Source organism: Bufo bufo, chromosome 5 (genome assembly GCF_905171765.1).
Source record: "Bufo bufo chromosome 5, aBufBuf1.1, whole genome shotgun sequence".
Classification (NCBI taxonomy): Eukaryota; Metazoa; Chordata; class Amphibia; order Anura; family Bufonidae; genus Bufo; species Bufo bufo.
The window spans coordinates 76,908,416-76,928,620 of record NC_053393.1 but is presented as its reverse complement, the minus strand read 5'-3'; the positions used below and the strand labels follow the sequence as shown (position 1 = coordinate 76,928,620).

General features: G+C 43.2%; 1 protein-coding gene across 2 annotated transcripts in view; it reads right to left on the bottom strand.

The window, feature by feature from the left end:
* The window catches only part of MATN2 (matrilin 2), a 166,335-nt gene extending 146,431 nt beyond the window's left edge, over window positions 1-19,904 (bottom strand). The window contains exon 1 of one of the 2 annotated variants that reach the window (XM_040431256.1): window positions 19,555-19,904. In XM_040431256.1, the coding sequence (XP_040287190.1) occupies window positions 19,555-19,693 (139 nt within the window). In that variant the 5' untranslated portion in view covers window positions 19,694-19,904. Of the gene's footprint in view, window positions 1-19,317; window positions 19,534-19,554 lie in introns of those variants that run through there. The other variant, XM_040431257.1, reaches the window with a different exon arrangement.
* Window positions 19,905-20,205: the final 301 nt, after the last annotated feature.

The following is a 20,205-nucleotide window of genomic DNA, read 5'->3' as shown; positions in this document are numbered from 1 at the left end:
CCAGCACTCAAGTGTCAGTTTAGATCAGGGCTCTCTCAAAGTCTCAAAGACATGTTGGTCAGCTATCCCTGTCCTGACACCTTAGAGCAGACTATGACCCTAGCCGTTAGACTGGACCGACGCGTCAGAGAAAGGCAACGGGAACATCTGTTCTTTCCACAGGCCGTGGGCAAACCAGACTCCTTCCCTATGGGAGTCAAGGTGGAAATTCATTTTGAAGAACCCATGCAACTCGGGATGACCAGAAGAGATCAATGAAGCCAAAGGGGTACATGTTTCTACTGTGGAGACTCTGACCACTGGGTACGACTATGCCCCAAGGTCCCTTCCTCCGGAAAATCATCCATATCGGACGTCCCGAAGCATAAGGTACTCCCAGAGGTGGTAAAAAAAAATTCTTAGTACCAGTGGTTATTTATTTAGGTTCTTGTAAGGGTCACGGGGGAGGCTTTTATTGATTCAGGCTCCGCCTCTAATTTTCTTGATCATAATTTTGCTCTCTCTATTGGGGTACCCATTTTGCCTCTCCCTAACCCAATCTATATTGTTGCTATTGATTCTACTCCTTTGGTGTGCGGGACGGTCAAATTTTGTACTCCTGAGGTGACCTTGACTGTGGGGGCTTGTCATAATGAAATCCGTTATTTTTTGATATTAGAAAATTTACCCATGGAGGTGGTTTTGGGCATGCCTTGGCTCCAGATTCATAACCCTGTCATTAATTGGTCCACGGGTGAAATAGAGAAATGGGGACCTAAATGTAGTTCCTATTGTCTACCGGTTATTCAGGCTGGAATCACTAGTGGGTCAAAAACTCTTCCCCCATACATTTATGACTTCGCTGAAATGTTTTTTCCACATCTGACACTGAGAACCTTCCACCCCATAGATCATATGATTGTGCCATCAATCTCGTTGCAGGATCCAAATACACGAAGGGTCGTATTTATAACTTGTCCGGTCCTGAACGAGCCTCTATGAGGGAATATCTGAAGGAAAGTTTAATAAAAGGTCATAATAAAAGGTATCACCTATGGGGGCAGGGTTTTTGGGTTGTGAAAATAAATAAATATGGGGGTCTGAGACACAGTGATGGCCAGTTCGCATTGTTCGCCGGCGAACACATGCGGGCTGCCATCTTAACTCACAAGTCCGGCGAGGCACAGGTAAGCCCTTACCTGTGCCTGCGCCGCAAGCCGGTCTGAAACTAATGCGGTCACCGGGAGCAGGCAGTTCCGAGAACAGCCGCCGGGGGCCTTCATCGGGCTGTTCTTGGAACTGCCTGCTCCCGCTGTGCATCGCCGGACTTGTGATTTAAGATGGCAGCCCGCATGTGTTCGCCGGCGAACAATGCGAACTGGCCATCACTGCTGAGACCCTGTATTGATTAAAGAAAATTTTACAAAATTACTATTAAAAATCAGTACTCTTTGGCGTTCATTCCAGACCTGTTCAATCAGGTGCTTTGGGCTTGCTGGTTCACAAAACTCGATTTAAGGGGGGCTTATTATCTGATTCGAATTAGGGAGGGAGACGAGTGGAAAACTGCCTTTAACACTCCTGAGGGTCATTTTGAATATTTGGTCATGCCGTTTGGTCTGAGTAATGCTCTGCCAGTTTTTCAAAATTCTGTTAATTATATTTCCAGGCAGTTTATTGGAAAATTTATGATTGTATATTTGAACGATATCCAGATTTTTTTCACCGAATTGGGATTCCCATGTCACTTACACCAGACAGGTTCTGGAGGTCCTTAGAAAAAAACAATTATTTGCCAAAGAGGAGAAATGTATATTTGGGGTATAAGAAATTTTGTTTTTGGGATATATCCTTATTCCTCAATCTTTTAAGATGGATCCGAGGAAGGTGCAAGACATTCAGGAATGGGTGAGACCCTCTTCCCTTAAAGCGTTGCAACATTTTTTGGGGTTTTCCAATTATTGTCGAAATTTATAAAAAAAAATTCATGGTCGCTAAAACTCTTACTGACCTTACCAGGAAGGGGGCGGATCTAGTGAATTGGCCATCTCAGGCCATGAAAGCCTTCGAAACTCTCAAGAAGTGTTTTGTTAACACCCCAATCCTGGTTCAGCTGGATCAAGAAAAGCCTTTTGTAGTTGAGGTCAATGCATCTGAAGATGGAGTAGGAGCGGTTCTCTCTCAGGGGTCATCAAATCTCACGAATCTGAGACCTTGTGCGTTCTTCTCTTGTAAGTTCTCTCCTACTAAGAGAAATTACGACATTGGGAACCGAGATTTACTCACTATTAAATGGGCCTTTGAGGAATGGCCTCATTTTTTGGAGGGGGCTCAACATTGTGTTACAGTTCTTACTGATCACAAAAATTTATTGTATTTGGAATCTGCTAAACGTTTGAACCCCAGACAAGCAAGATAGGCATTATTCTTTACACGTTTTAACTTTTGTATTACTTTCAGGCCAGGAAGTAAAAATGTTAAAGCCGATGCCTTGTCCCGAAGTTTTTCTGCTTTTCAACCTCCGGATACTCCTCCAGAACCAATATTGCCAGCAGGTATCATTGTGGCTTCGGTGTCCTCCGATCTAACTACTGAAATAGAAGAGGCAGGACAACACCTAGATCCGGTACAATCCACTACAGATAAATTGTTTGTCCCAGGTTATTTTAGTCCTCCGACTGTTTGGTAAATCCCATAATTCAGTATTTAGTGGACATCCGGGTATTAATGCCACCAAGGAGCTTGTCTCCAGGTCCTACTGGTGGCCCACGTTATCTAGAGATGTCCACTCTTATGTGTCTTCATGTGAAGTGTGTGCCATAGCCAAAACTCCCAGATCCCGTCCAGTGGGTGAGTTACGACCACCGCCCATCCCTAGTAGACCTTGGTCTAATTATTCCATGGATTTTATCACCAACTTGCTGTTTTCTGAGGGTAAGTCTGTGGTATGGGTAGTGGTTGATAGGTTTAGTAAGATGGTGCATTTTGTTCCACTGGCAAAGCTTCCCAATGCTAAGACTCTGGCTTCCCTGTTTATAGATCATGTGGTACATCTGCAGGGGATTCCAGAAAATGTGGTCTCGGATAGAGGCGTTCAGTTCGTCTCTAGGTTTTGGAGGGCTTTTTGTCTTAAGTGTGATATTTCCTTGTCTTTTTCTTCGGCCTTTCACCCTGAAACTAACGGTCAAACTGAACATTTGAATCAGTCTTTGGAGCAGTTTATGAGATGTTATGTTTCTGACAACCAACAGTTGTGGGTGAGACATCTACCCTTGGCTGAGTTCGCCATTAACAACCAAGTGAACTCATCCACTCGGGTGTCTAATTTTTTCTGTAACCTTAGTTTCCATCCACGATTTAATTCTTTTTCACCATCTTCCTCGCAAATTCTGGAGGCTGATAGGTTGGCTAGAGAACTGTGCCCAGGTTCAGTCGAATCTGAAAAAAGCTCAAGAGATTCAAAAGACCAAGGCTAATAAAAAAGTGCTCTCGAGAGGTGGATTTTGGGGTGGGTGAGGAGGTATGGTTATCCACCAAAAATCTATCTCTAAAAGTACCTTCAAATAAGTTTGCACCGCGATTTATTGGGCCTTATGAGATTGTGAGTATTATTAATCCTGTATCTTTTAAACTAAGACTGCCTGACTCCTTTCGCATCCATAATGTGTTTCACAAATCTTTACTAAAAAAATGTGTCACCTGTAGCTCCTTTACAAGAATCTCCGCCACCAGTGGAGGTTGCCGGGCAACTCGAATTTAAGATCTCTAGGATTATCAATGTAAGAAAGGTCTGGAATTCTTTCCAGTATTTAGTCCATTGCAAGGGTTTCGGTCCTGAAGAGAGGTCTTGGGTACCAGCGAGTAAGATACATGCTGCCAGATTGCTTGTAAAAAATTACATCTTCCCCATCTGGCGAAGCCCACTCCGGTGGCCCCTTGTGGAAGGGGGGGGGGGGTGTACTGTAATGCGGGTCGGCAACCTGTGCTTTCTAAGCAGCCGGCGGCCCTGCGCAAGGGGAGGGTCATGAACGCAGCCTGCGTCCTTGTCTCCATGGCAGCAGGTGAGCGACAGAGGAGCTGAGTGCCGAGAAGTATGATCGTCATGTGACTCACCAGCCAGGGCTATTTAAACAGGCAGCCTGCTGGCCACAGGTTGCCTGTGATTGGTTTTATTTCATTCACCAGCATATCGCCTGTTAGTGTTTGTTGTGTTTTGACCTCGGCTTCGTATTTTGACCTCGCTCTTTCTTTCTCCTGTGTTTGACGTGACCTCTTGGCTTTGAACCCGGCGTGAGTTTGACTTGATCTTGTTTTCCCTTTTGTATTGTTGTACCTCCTGGCTCCTGACCTCGGCTCGTTTTGACTTTTATATTTGATTAACCACACAGTGCCTGCCTGTCACCTTGTTTGTTGTTTTCTCCTTTATTGTGTTCTTTCCTTTAAGGCCCTGCACGTACTCAGATTAAGGACCGTCGTCAAGTTGTACACCATCAGCCTGGGGCAGTTCGTGCAAGTAGACAGGGACAGAGGTGAAGGGTGGAGCGCAGGGCGGCACACACTCCTCCCATACGTGACAGATGCAAAATAATGTACATTTTTTGCTCAAATAAGTCCAAAAAGTCACAAAAGCTCAATACAGTATGCTATATTCATTTTTACAAGGGGTAACATGAGAAAAGTACCTCAAAATTTGTTACAAATTTTCTTCTGAATAGGGCAACAGCCCGTATGTGGTCATAAACTACTTTATGGGCACACCGCAGGACTCTGAAGGGAAAGAATGCTATTTGGCTTTTGATGGGCAGGTTTGAAGCCAGAATTCTGGAGTGTAGGCTTGATAAATTCTCTGCTTAGACTACACAGCCTTAACCCCTTCTGAACCCAACCAGTTTTCACCTTCAGGGCCCAGCCTAATTTTGCAAATCAGATACATGTCACTTTATGTGGTAATAACTTTGGAATCCTTTAACTTATCCAAGCAATTCTGAGAATGATTTTTGTGACACATTTAAATTCACAAAAGTAGTAAATTTGGGTTGATATGTCTTACCTTTAGAAAATGTAAAAAAGAGGTTTATAAATTTGAATTTCACAGCTTTCAAGACAGTGATACCTCAAAAAATTGTTATTAATATTCACCATATGTCTACTTTATGTTGGCATCATTTTGTAAATGTCATATAATTTTTTTTAGAACCTTAGAAGGCTTAGGACTGTAGAAGCAACAATGTGGCACTCACCATAAAATCCTTTCTTTATTCATAATACATAAAATACATAGGCTTTGAAGTGCAAGATGCCAAACAGAGGCGACGTCCGTTTCATGCTGACTGCGCTTCCATAGGCCTCCCTGACCATTTTAAGGACCAAATCAGTTCAGAAGTGACTTTGAAGGGCTTACATAATAGAATTCACCCATAAAGGACCCCATTTTAGAAACTACACCCCTCACATTATTCAACTGATTTTGGAAACTTTGTTACCAATTTACATGTTTCACAGGAATTAAAGCAAAATGGAGGTGAAATTTTCCATTTTAATTCATTTTTTCTGTAACACAGCAAGGGTTAACAGGTGTTTCTATGAGCTGATTCTGCAGCTTATAGGAATACCCCATATATGGTTGTAAATTGCAGTATGGGCAGACCACACGGATCAGAAGAGAAAGAGTGCCATATGGCTTTAAGAGTGGAGATTTTGTTATAATGTTTTATGGGCACCATGTGGCATTTGATGTAACCCTGAGATACCTCGATAGTGGAAAACCCGTACATTTTTTAAACTAAACCCCTCAAGGAATTTATTAAGGGGTATAGTGAGGGCTTTAACACCATAGGCGTGTTTCACTGACTTTAGAAACACTTGGCTGTGAAAAGAAAATCTAATTTCTTCAAAAACTATGTTGCTTTGCCTTAAGTTTTTAATTTCCACAAGGAGTAACAGGAGAAAAAGCACCTCACAATTTATGACACATTTTTTCTGAATGCAGCAACACCCCATATGTGGTCGTAAACTGTAGCATGGGCACATGGCAGAGCTGAAAAGGGTAGGATCGTTATTTGGCTTTTGAAGGGCAGATTTTGCTGTAATGCTTTTTGGGCACCATGTCGAATTTGAAGAGACCCCGAAGTACCTATGCAGTGCACTGGAAACCCCAAAAAGTGACAATTGTGGAAACGACACCCTTCCGGGGTGTAGTGAGCGCTTTGACTCCACAGGCGTTTCATAGTCCTTTTTCATTTTCACAAGGGGTAACATGAGAAAAATCACCTCAAAATATGTTACGCGTTTTCTTCTGAATAGGGCAACAGCCCATATGTGGTCATAAACTACTGTATGGGCACACTGCTATTTGGCTTTTGATGTGCAGATTTTGCTGGAATGGGTCTCGGAGACTCTCAGCCAATATATTTGGATCAAAACACACCTGTGCCAAGGTGGTCTCAGTCAGGCAGGACCTACTCTAAAACTGTCAATGCCGTTGGGCATCTACAAACCGGATTCCAAAAAAGTTGGGACACTAAACAAATTGTGAATAAAAACTAAATGCAATGATGTGGAGATGGCAAATGTCAATTTATTTATTTGTAATAGAACATAGATGACAGATCAAACGTTTAATCCGAGTAAATGTATCATTTTAAAGGAAAAATACATTGATTCAAAATTTCACGGTGTCAACAAATCCCCAAAAAGTTGGGACAAGTAGGAATAAGAGGCTGGAAAAAGTAAATTTGAGCAGAACGAAGAGCTGGAAGACCAATTAACACTAATTAGGTCAATTGGCAACATGATTGGGTATAAAAAGAGCTTCTCAGAGTGGCAGTGTCTCTCAGAAGCCAAGATGGGTAGAGGATCACCAATTCCCACAATGTTGTGCAGAAAGATAGTGGAGCAATATCAGAAAGGTGTTACCCAGCGAAAAATTGCAAAGACTTTGCATCTATCATCATCAACTGTGCATAACATCATCCGAAGATTCAGAGAATCTGGAACAATCTCTGTGCATAAGGGTCAAGGCCGTAAAACCATACTGGATGCCCGTGATCTCCGGGCCCTTAAACGACACTGCACCACAAACAGGAATGCTACTGTAAAGGAAATCACAGAATGGGCTCAGGAATACTTCCAGAAACCATTGTCAGTAAACACAATCCACCGTGCCATCCGCCGTTGCCAGCTGAAACTCTACAGTGCAAAGAAGAAGCCATTTCTAAGCAAGATCCACAAGCTCAGGCGTTTTCACTGGGCCAGGGATCATTAAAAATGGAGTTTGGCAAAATGGAAGACTGTTCTGTGGTCAGACGAGTCACGATTCGAAGTTCTTTTTGGAAATCTGGGACGCCATGTCATCCGGACCAAAGAGGACAAGGACAACCCAAGTTGTTATCAACGCTCAGTTTAGAAGCCTGCATCTCTGATGGTATGGGGTTGCATGAGTGCGTGTGGCATGGGCACCTCGCATGTCTGGAAAGGCACCATCAATGCAGAAAAATATATTCAGGTTCTAGAACAACATATGCTCCCATCCAGACGTCATCTCTTTCAGGGAAGACCCTGCATTTTTCAACAAGATAATGCCAGACCACATTCTGCATCAATCACAACATCATGGCTGCGTAGGAGAAGGATCCGGGTACTGAAATGGCCAGTCTGCAGTCCAGATCTTTCACCTATAGAGAACATTTGGCGCATCATAAAGAGGAAGGTGCAACAAAGAAGGCCCAAGACGGTTGAACAGTTAGAGGCCTGTATTAGACAATAATGGGAGAGCATTCCTATTTCTAAACTTGGGAAACTGGTCTCCTCGGTCCCCAGACGTCTGTTGAGTGTTGTAAGAAGAAGGGGAGATGCCACACAGTGGTGAAAATGGCCTTGTCCCAACTTTTTTGGGATTTGTTGACACCATGAAATTCTGATTCAACATATTTTCCCCTTAAAATGGTACATTTTCTCAGTTTAAACTTTTGTTCCGTGATTTATGTTCTATTCTGAATAAAATATTAGAAGTTGGCACCTCCACATCATTGCATTCAGTTTTTATTCACGATTTGTATAGTGTCCCAACTTTTTTGGAATCCGGTTTGTACATTCAGGAGAGCAGACTCTGCACGTATAGTGTGCTGCTTCTAGTTACCTCTGTGTAGATGCTCTCCTGAATGTAGATGCCCGACATAGGTAGATTTAAAGTAGGACCTGCCTGACTGAGACCACCTTGGCGCTGGTAGGTGGGCACAGATGTGTTTTGATCAAAATATATTGGCTGAGAGTCAGGGCTTAGTCCATATATAATGTTTGCATGCATTGTGTTAGTGCAGTGATAGGCAAACTGCGGCTCTCCAGCTGTTGCAGAACTACAACTCCCAGCATGCAAAGACTGCCTGCAGCTTTCAGCCTACAGCAGGGCATGGTGGGAGTTGTAGTTTTGCAACAGCTGGAGAGCCGCAGTTTGCCTATCACTGTGTTAGTGCATTATTTTCAGTGATTTTTCTTTTTATAAATGTAGCCATGCACATCCGCATATTCATTTATTACATCGTGCAGGATGTTTTTTTTTCTTTTGTGTTTTTTTTCCTGTGATTTTTGTTTAGTCTGTAGTATGCACTTGAAGGAGTGGCACTTTCAATTGTGAATGTGCATCTATTTTATCTTGGAAGCAGCACTTTTGTACACTTTTGCCTGGCCTATCCCACAGGTGACCCTGATTAGGTGGTACATATAGGTGTGTGTGCTCCTCCTCTCATTGGTTTCTTGGTGCACACAGAGGTGACAAGGAGCAGCACACTATATGTGTAGGGTCTGGTATCCTGAATGTAGATGCTCAACGGCATAGGTAGGTTTAGAGTTGGACCTGCCTGATTGAGACCATCTTGGCGCTGGTAGGCGGGCACAGATGTGTTTTGGCTGATAGTCTCAGATTTTATCATATCAGAATGAGAGCTTAGTCCATATATAATGTTTGCATCTATTGTGTCAGTGCATTGTTTTCTGTGAATTTTCTTTTATAAACAAAACAACCAAAAAGTGACCCCCATTTTAGAAACTACACCCCTCCAAGAATTTACCAATAGGTGTAGAGAGCACTTTGAGCCCACAGCAAAAGTTAAAGCACTGTAGGAAGTGCAAAGTCAAGAATTGCAATTTGTTGCTGTTTGGGTACACTGCAGGGTTCAGAAGGGAAAGACCACCTTTTGTCTTTTGCAGCACATATTTTGATGAATTGGTCTATGGGCGCCATGTTGCTTTTGCACAGCCCCTGGGGTACGTTTTTTATCTTTTCTCTTGAAGGAGCAGTGTGAAGGTTTTTTTTATTTTTTCGGGATGAGTTGACATTATCATTGGTTCTATTTTGGGGTATATACAACTTTTAAATAAAAATGTCACTTTTTGGGAAGCAGGATAAACAAAAATTCTGCCATTGCTTTTTGGTTTTTGTTATGTGATGTACTCTTTGAGAGAAAAATGACGTTATCTTTATTTATCTGATCAGTACGAATACAGAGATACTAATTTTATATATGTATATTTTTAAGTTTTTTGCTTCTTTTACACAATGAAATCATTTTTGAAAAAAATATATGTTTTTGTGTCTGAGAGCCATTTTTTTAAAAAGATTTCTGTCAATGGTTTTGTGTGAGAGCTTGTTTTTTGTGGGATGATTTGATGTTTTCATTGGTACCATTTTAGGGTACATAAAAATTTTGATTTTTTTTTATGTAGGAGGTTACAAAAAAATGGCTGTTTTGGCATAATTTTTTTTTTTTTTTTTTTATATAGCATTCAACTGACAGAGTAGATCATGCAATATTTTATGGAGCAGGTCCTTACAAGATGCAGTGATACCCAACATGTCTATTTAAAAAAAAAAAAATTTCAGTGGTATATAATAAAAGCATTTTTTTTAAATGTTTTTGTTTTGCCATTTTTTGAGAGCCTTGTTTTTTTTTAATTTTCTAGTTATGGTCTTGTGTACGAGCTCATTTTTTACAATACCATTTTAGCATACAAACGAGGGATACTTTTTAAATGAGTCATATTATAATTTATGGGAGGCGGGGGAAAAATGGCTGTTCTGGCATAGTTTTTATTTATTTTTATGATGTTCACCTGATGCGGTAGACCAAATATGCCTATTTTTTTTTGTTTTCTATTTTTTTTCAATAGTAAATGGCTTGTTGGGGTAAGGGGTTGATTTTTTGCCACTTAAAACTTTTATTTTTCTAAAACTTTGTTTCATTTTTTTTTTACTTTTTATTTTTATCCCACTAGCAGACTATAACTTTTGAGGGTTTTCTACGATTCAATACATTTCTGTATTTGTAATGCATTGTAACTGTCAGTATTAGGGTCCATTCCGCAATTTTGCGGAACAGGTGCGGACCCATTTATTTTCAATGGGGCCAGAATGTGCTGTCCGCATCCGCATTTGCGGATCCGCACTTCCGCTCCGCAAAACAATAGAACATGTCCTATTCTTGTCTGCAATTGCGGACAAGAAAAGGCATTTTCTATGAGAGTATGAGAGGCGATGTGCGGTGTCCGTGTTTTGCGGATCCGCAATTTTCAGATCCGCAAAACACATACGGACGTGTGAATGGACCGTTACACTGAAAGTTCGCCCATGGGACTCACAGGCTTCCGTAGCTGGTAGGTCCCAAGGCCTTTGCAAGGCTTCGGGCTACAATAGCAACCATCATCACCCTGTGATCACATCAAGGGAGACGATGGTGTTACAGAGGGAGCCCCCTCCCTCTGTAAACCTCCTAAATGCAGTGGTCAGCATTGACTGCGGCATCTAAGTTGTTAAACTGCCAGCATTGACGTTTTCACCGATGCCAGCAGGGGCATGGGTGTCAGTAACAGCTAGGCCATTGCAGTGATTGAGTGGGTATAGCTCCTGTTGTACGGCGTGGGTCCTTAACTCCCATCTGGTTGTGTTGTATATATACTGGGGTACTACTGTGCCAGATCTATCACAGTTGCTGATTCTGGATGATAAATCTGGTACATCTTTAGACTGCCTTGTCTAACTTTACACCACTTATTTGTTGACCTAGCGTTCACTAAAAAAAATCCCCAAATTTGGCACATTATTGCGCATTTTAAGGCATTTCCTGTGAAGTCACGCCTCCTTTTCACTAAACCATGCCCCTTGTTAGATGAAGCAAAAACAACTGTCTGAAACCATGTGCTGTGTCGTGCAAGGCTAGTTTTTTGGCACAAATTGCAACACAATTCTGGTGCATTTTCAAGAGTAAATCTGCCCCAAAGAGACCATGCACTGAAGTCCCACCAGTATCCTGCAAACAGCAGGGGCTTATCTCAGGGGATGTGACATTTAGTCCTTCAATCCCTTTAATAAATGGTCGGAGGAAGGTTGATACATCTTGACCCAATATGGTGTGTCCATTTTAACTATAGAAATCTGATTCAGTCTCCACCTGCAGACCATGGGAAGCTTTACTTCTGTCCATGTGCTCAGCTGTGTAGATGTGAGGTTGGGGTGGTGGTGGGGATGTAATTATATGTGTTAACCATGTAAATAAATTAAAGCAAACATTATATCAGGGCTGGTCTGACAGTGGTCCTAGCACACCCAGGAGTACGGCACCAGCCAATGTCCCTATAGCTGTGTGTGAAGAGCTGGCTGTGGATTAAAGATACTGGGCCAAAGGACTTACAGCGGAATCCACAGCTCTAAGCGATGTGAACTTATTCCAGCACAAGCGCCGGTTATGTTGAGTTTTATTGTTGTGGTTTATAAGGTGTAAATTGTCTTTAGTAAGGTCCAACTGGTAAACAACATGTAAAGCCAAGCTGTCCAATCTGTTCTGTGGTGACCGCGAGCTACATAGCTGTGCTAGGAAGCATAATGCGCCAGCACATGTAAGTTAAAATAGCGTCCCGCAAAACCTCGTAAAATTGTGTTAGCGGGAAATGGTTTATGTGTTTAATGGTGGGAGAGTGAGTTCCACATCCCATTTTAGTTCCCCAGGTGGTTCCTGTGTATTCTTTTCTGGTATTTTAATGGACTGGGGTTAGTGCACTGGGAACGGATTCTCGCCTGGATTCCCTCGACCTCCAGACCCTGTAGCTTCACTGGAGAATTTGGAAGGGACACCTTGGGAGACACAGTCCACGCATACACACTCCATGCTCATCCAGACCCTGGAACCATGAGGTGAGACGTGCTGGTCGGACTTTAGATCCACATAAGGTCAGGGACGATATTGGTAATTATCTCGAGGGCCTCAATTGAGCCACTATACTCCCAGCCAGTAGTGCCATTATGAGGATGGTGATGGGTAGACTCAGTGGTGCAGTTCCCATAGGGGGTCTCACGTGTAGTCTCAGGTGAGGGGCTTGGCCTCAGGGGAATACATCTGCCATTACCCAGCATTGGGGGAGGTGTTCCCTGGAGGATGAGCCTGAACCCCGAGGGTGGCATTGGTACTTAAGACACATACTGAGAGATGATGGGTTGTTGCTGGTTGGAGTTGAATCCATGCTCTTAGGTTGTGGTGTCCGTGGTCTGGATAAGCATCGGCTGTGACTGCAAAATATATTGGTGGGTCATACTAAAGCTGTGGGTAAACCTAAAACGTTGGGAGACAGTGGGTATAGCCTGGTACGGAACTAAATGTCCGAGCTCGGGATATCGTGGACTGTGTCTCGGAGGGTTTCAGTCCAAGTGTCTGGGGCATCTATCTGCATGTGCTGAATAATGGTGGATGAAAGAATAAAGACAGTTGCATCATTATCCTCATTAGATGATTAATACAACCAACGAACCCACATCTTCTCACTGTGCTGCCACATTGTCTCTTTAACATTGCCAGCCACGATAACAACAGCCGTGTCAATACCAAAATAAGATTTAGTCATCACTCTTTCTGTAGATCCATTTTAAAAGAAAGTTCTGGCCAGTACTTAGATTTTTATTAGTACTAGGACTTTGTTTGACCATCAGGCCGTGGGCCCCTAGTGATTTATGGGGCCTCGAGCAGAGTTCATTTCACTGAATTGTCAGTCTGCATATGCATTAAAGATAAAAATTTACTGAAACTGGAGTTCTAGGTTTACACAGGTCATGATGAGGTCATGATACGGTTAGGGAATGCATGTGGTTACCGTATGTACAATCAAGCTTTTTGGGTGTGTTTCTTGACCACGATCATTTGTGTACTGTTGTTTGCATTGTTGTGAATTTTGCTGGTTCTTTAACATTCTGCTGAACTTTAAATAGTGATATCTATGTTAAAGGTATGGACCACTGACCTATACTGCGTGCGGTTGATCAACTGCATAGCCAATGCAGTCAACAGCACGTCAATCAGATGAAGTCATCAAAACTTGGAAAGTGCCAGCTCTATCTCAGAAACCTATTTTCCCGTTGACTTCTATTGGTATAGAAGATGCGGCGGCTCCTAACCACTTCATGACCACATCACGACCGTGCCGTGTGGTCACACTCTTTGTGCGCTCAAGTGAATGCAAAGGGAGGATTTCTGCAGTGTGTGTTAGAGAGTAAATGGAGAAATGTCTGAGTGGATGTCCATGCGTCTGTCAGTGGACTTCAACAGGACCAAAGCAGCATATGCTTCTGTTGTCTTTCCATTCACCCATGGTCAGTGGAAAAAGAAGGATGTGTGAATAAACACATTAAAATCAATGAATATGTGTGCTGTCTATGGAGAACCATCATGTGAAAAAGGCCTGACCAAACTCCGACCAAAACATGGATGTGTGAATTAGGCCAAAGGCCAAGCTTGGTTGGGTTACAATAAAATATCACGACACATCCATCAAGCTGAAGACCCCAAATTCTTTAGACTGTAATATATTTAATCCAGCCTTATCTTTCTACACTTTATATATCTCCTATATGTTCTATAGAGATAATCGTTCTAGAAAATCGTTCCTCAAGAACCACGTGTCACATCACAGATAAAACCAACTCTAGAACTCAATGGGGGACAGCACCACATAGCGATTGCTGCAATTTAAATAAGATTAAAGAGAAATTCACTAAAGGCCCCTTTACACGGGCCGAGAATCGCCTAAATCAAGAACCCTCGTTACTATGAACGCTCGTTAGCGATAATCTGGCGGTGTGAATGCACCGCCGATTACCAGATGAATGAGCAAAATACTCATTCATCGGGTAATTATATTGTTTGTGCAAACACAAAAATCCTTGTTTCCCGACAGTAGATGTGTAGACATGATCTGCTGCTGGGAAACAACAAGACAGCATTGGGAAGAGCGATGGCATTAGTGTTCGATCCTCCTCATACTCTGGAGGAGATAGCTGCATTTAAATAACGGTCTCCTCCACTAGTGACCAGCAAATATTCAGGAAGGAACGCTTCCCTCCCAATCTGCTGGTACATTGTCCAGGGACCTTTACACTTCACATCTGGTCTCTCCAGTATGGAACTGTGGTGAAACCTCAAGAAAAATGCCTCCTGTGAACTTGGTATAATACTAGTATCAACTCTAGTGAAAGTAAGAGCGGACAGCCTGAATATACTGAGTGATTCACTATATTCCAGTTCCAGCTTCCTCTACGACACAAGAGGAAACTAAAGCCCCAGAGTTCCTTTCTGCTTTTGCTTTAGTCCATATGACAGATCCTTCCTAGACCCAGGACCAAATAAAACAATGACAAGGACAAGGGGGACTTGATCCTTCTAGTAAATGCGATCACTGTTTACATGATGAGTAGATGTGAGAAGCTGTGGTTACATGACGCGGTGCACAGCCCGTCCTCCAACCACCGTTCACCACAAAGAAGACTAATGGAAAGATTTTTTATTTCCTGGAAGCAGATTCAGACTGAGAAATGCCAAGGCTTCTCCCATCCCTCTCCAACCCCCCCCCCCCCCCTCCCGTCCACTCACTTCTAGTCTTTGAGGGAAACTTGGAGATATTGGCAGCATCTTACATAGAGGTCCAAGGTGCATCTCGAGTCAAGAAATGGATGTGTGCACCACGGATGTTATGGGGCACACATATAAGGTTGGTGTCACACATACAGTACAGACCAAAAGTTTGGACACACCTTCTCATTCAAAGAGGTTTCTTTATTTTCATGACTATGAAGGCATCAAAACTATGAATTAACACATGTGGAATTATATACATAACAAACAAGTGTGAAACAACTGAAAATATGTCATATTCTAGGTTCTTCAAAGTAGCCCCCTTTTGCTTTGATTACTGCTTTGCACACTCTTGGCGTTCTCTTGATGAGCTTCAAGAGGTAGTCCCCTGAAATGGTCTTCCACCAGTCTTGAAGGATTTTTTAGAGATGCTTAGCACTTGTTGGCCCTTTTGCCTTCACTCTGCGGTCCAGCTCACCCCAAACCATCTCGATTGGGTTCATGTCCGGTGACTGTTGAGGCCAGGTCATCTGGCGCAGCACCCCATCACTCTCATGGTTCAAATAGCCCTGACTTTCAAAGTTTTCCCAATTTTTCGGCTGACTGACTGACCTTCATTTCTTAAAGTAATGATGGCCACTCGTTTTTCTTTACTTAGCTGCTTTTTTCTTGCCATAATACAAATTCTAACAGTCTATTCAGTAGGACTATCAGCTGTGTATCCACCTGACTTCTCCTCAACGCCACTGATGGTCCCAACCCCATTTATAAGGCAAGAAATCCCACTTATTAAACCTGACAGGGCACACCTAAGAAGTGAAAACCATTTCAGGGGACTCATCAAGAGAATGCCAAGAGTGTGCAAAGCAGTAATCAAAGCAAAAGGTGGCTACTTTGAAGAACCTAGAATATGACATATTTTCAGTTGTTTCACACTTGTTTGTTATGTATATAATTCCACATGTGTTAATTCATAGTTTTGATGCCTTCAGTGTGAATCTACAATTTTCATAGTCATGAAAATAAAGAAAACTCTTTGAATGAGAAGGTGTGTCCAAACTTTTGGTCTGTACTGTAGTTTTTTATGTTTTTGAGGGTTTTTGCTGTTTTTAGGGTTTTTATTAGAGCATTTTTAGTTAAAAACAAAAAAAACACCAACTCCAGATGTTGCATGGAAGTCTATGGGAAATATTAAATGCAGCGCACACAAGCATTTTTTGTATTTTTTTTTTTACTCTTGAGGTGCGTTTTTTTGGGGGGGTCGGTCAATGATGCTTCTTTTACATTGCAGTATGCTCCAACACTGCCGTTTTATTTCTATCATTGCCTGGTTTTTATCCAGTAGACCTCCATTTGTTTTTTATGTGCTATTGGTGTTGACATTTTTGATGGTGTTTTTGGTACCAATGTATTTTCCTCACACGGCTCTACAGAGGAAGTAACATTAGGTTTAGAGGAATTATCTATTCCTAGCCAGGCAAGGGGGTGTGGCTTATTGGGAAGTTAATGTGGCTTTGTGGGAAAGGGGTGGAGCCTAATATACCACATTTAGGGGGAGATTTATCATTGTGGCAGTAAAAAGTAGCAGACTTTTTGAATAATTGTTGCACCTATCAGTTTTAGGCTGCCCTCGCCACTTTCCTTAAAGGAGTCATGACAAGGGTGGGCAAAGGGGCGTGACCAGCACCCTGACAAATGTATCTTTATTTGTGCCAGTTTTCTGGCGCAAATGAAGGCAGAAATCTATGGCAGCTCTGAGCGGTTGTAGATTTCTGTTTAGATGCATGGACCTCAGGAGGATGCGCCTAATTTATGACAAGGCGTGGGGCGCATCCTCCAGCAGCACAGGGGATATAAAGGTCGATGCAGAAAGCAATTGTCTTGATACATTTCCCCCTTAGTGGCAAAATTGCGCCACATTTCTGCGTAAAATTGTATCTCAAACAAAACCAACCAATGTTTATTTGGAGCGTCTGCTTGGTTTGGCGACAAGTTGCCTGAAATACATATGGATTTTTCAATCCAAAGGCTAATCATATTTAGTACAAAGGCTCCGTCAGTTTGTGCACCACCAGGGGATTGGAGCGGCGTAACCATAGTGGAAGCAGGGGAAGCGGCTGCTATGGGCCCGAACTCAGAAGACGAGCGTCCGGGGGGGGGATTGAAAGTTTTTATTGTCAGGGCCCCTCAACAGTATTAGGGCTCATGCACACGGCCATTGCTCGGCTGTTCCGTGCATTGGGGACCGCACGGGCAACACCAGTTCGGTTTCCACAGACAGATGCAGACCCATTCAACTTCGTCAGTGATCCGTCCGCAACGCAAAAAAATAGAACATGTTTTTTTTGCAGTGCGAAATCCTACGGAAGCACTCCATAGTGCTTTAGTTCGGTTCCGTGCCTTCGTTCCATTCCGCACCTTCCGGATTGTGGACCCAGTCAAGTGAATGTGTCCACATCCGTAACACAGCTGGCGCTAGCATACTGTGGTCGCAATAAGGGCATGGCCAGGCAACGGGCGTGTGCATGAGCCCTTATACAGTGACATTATATACAGTGACATACAATATATATACGTGTAGGAAATGTATGGGGCAGCTGCCGGGCCTGGTCCGAGAGAGCGATCTTGACTAACCTCAGGAGTGAGGGTTGCACGGGAGGAGGGAGTTGCATTGGTGGGGAGGTATTTAAAAATTTTAACTAGTTACGCCACTGCTTGTGACTTTTTGCAAAAAAAAAAGACAAATCTAGCAAAAAATGTAGCTCCGCCCACAGAACATCCGGCTGACCTGCAGTGAATGCATACAATCCAATTTCCCCCGCAGATTTGCGTGCGGTAAATCCGCCCTGTAGGTCATGTACATTGTATTCTATCAGAATTTGAAATTCTCAATGCACACGATGCAGATTTTTTTCAGCGCGGCTTTTGACCTGCGGTGCGGATTTTAAAATCCGCAGCATGTCAATTTTTTTTTTTTTTCCTGACCGGATTTTCCTCATTCACATAGTAAAATCTGCAGGTGGAAAATCCGCACCGAATCCGCATGGAAATCCGCCCAATTGTTGCGAATTGACTGCACAGGGTTGCCTGCGAACACCTGCGGATTTCAGTGCGGATTCTCCGCACATGAATCCTGAACGTGTTCATGTACCCTTAAAGTGTTACGAGCCGTCCTACTAACGTGACAAGTCCATATGAACGTCCTCGGATATGAGAGGACTACACCACATAACCACTCAGAACTCCCACCGGCCGCAGGGGTGCCAACTGCCTGTAAACTCCTGAATAGCCCTAAATACAGCACTTTGTCCAGGTCCATTTTTGGAGGAACTTGTGCGGATTATTTTGATTGTACTTATATTCATTTTACAGTTCACAGTAAAATACACTGAGGTTTTCCCATCACTATTCGGGTATAACGACAAATATCACATATCATCCTCACGGTTCGTTAAAGGGTTTGTCTCACTTCAGAAAATGGCATTTATTATGTAGAGAAAGTTAATACAAGGCTCTTACTAATGTATTGTGATTGTCCATATTGCCACCTTTGCTGGCTTCATTCGTTTTTCCATCACATTATACACTGCTCTTATCCAGGGGTTACGACCACCTCTGTAGAGCAGATACGAGGCGGCCGGGGCGGGAGATGCTGCGCATGCGTGCCTATGTGCGCTCCCACAGTCCTGGGCACCAGAGAGGCTAGAGCGCCTTTTCCTATAGCGTGCAAGCACGACCACTGCTGCTGGATTACAGTGTGGTCGTAACCATGGAAACGAGCAGTGTATAATGTGATGGAAAAATGAATCCAGCCAGCAAAGAAGACAATATGGACAATCACGATACATTGGTAAGTGCCTTGTATTTGCTGAAGTGAGACGAAGAAGATTTTTTTAAAGGCATCTGTAAAAAGTGTTTGCTGTACCTGATATTTGCAATACATTGTCCAGTAAAAAAATAAAAATAAAGTCAAAATGAATAAAAAAGAATTTCTTCAATTCCTAATATGGCCGTGATACTCAAAGACAAAGCATGACCCCCCCCCCCCCCTTTCCCATTAACATAATTTTTGCAGGAGCTAATTCGCCATTTTACATGCCAGCTGCTGAGATTTATCAAACTGGTGTAAAGTAGAACTGACTTAGTTGCCCATAGTAACCAATCAGATTCCACCTTTCATTTTTCACAGCTCTATTGGAAAATGAAAGGTGGAATCTAATTGGTTGCTATGGGCAACTAAGCCAGTTCTACTTTACACCAGTTTGATACATCTCCTGGCAGAGCCTGTATCGTCAGATACAGGACTGCATAATAACATCTGGGAATACACATGTAGCAGAGCTGAATTTGCAAGCTCTGAATGAACCTAATCCAGTAAATGTAAGTGCAGTCACAGGCAAAACCACACAGTGATGTCACAGCTATTCACACACTGTGCAAATGGCAAACTCACCTCTGCTGCCTCTGCAACCGAATGGGAGCTGGATGGGAAGACTGAAGACTATTATCTGTCTCTGAACTTTCTTTTGTTTGCACTTCTTCTTTTCTTCAGCCTGGAGTTCTCAAGTTCTTGTGAACCTACGAGACCCAGCCACAGGGAGGATCACACAGCATAGGTCGCACTAATCCTATAGGCTCTGCACAGACCATAACCCCCATCATTCAACCAGCAGAGCTCGGCACTACTTACCTGCTCCTAGGGAAGAGGGAGACCCTGACAGCCCGGCTCCTGACACACAAGTGACCACCAGAAGGCATGGAAGCAGGAGCCGCCCCTCCTCCTCCCCACCAGGGCCAGTGACCGGGCACACAGGCTGACAGCAGGGCATGCCAAAGCTTCTGAGGTGGGAGGAGGAGGAGGAGAAGTCCCTGTGTTATTCCAGTCAGGCTGCACACATCTGGAGGAGCAGAAGACTTCTTCTACCTTGGAGCAAATCTGTGCCAGGTCCTTACATGGAGGGAGGAGAACTTTTGCTTTTGTATCACTGACATGGTGACTGTTTCCAGCATCCAGAAGATGGAGGAGGAAGGACGGTCCACTGAAATACATGCATGTCTGTAAGATGTCAGGAGGCTGGGGAGGAGGACTGTCTGCTGCAATCACTTCTATGTCCTCCTTCCCAAGGAGCCAACATCTGTCAGCAGTTTTCTCATGTATATAAAGGACCTCACTGCACACATAATGACATCTGTCAGCAGATTTGTACCTATGGCACTGGCTGATGTATGTGTTACATGGGCACCCGGCAGCTGAAGGCATCTGTGTTGGTCCCATGTTCTTATGTGCCCGCATTGCTGAGAGAGATGAAATAGATGAAATATATCCGGGCCCTGTTAAAGT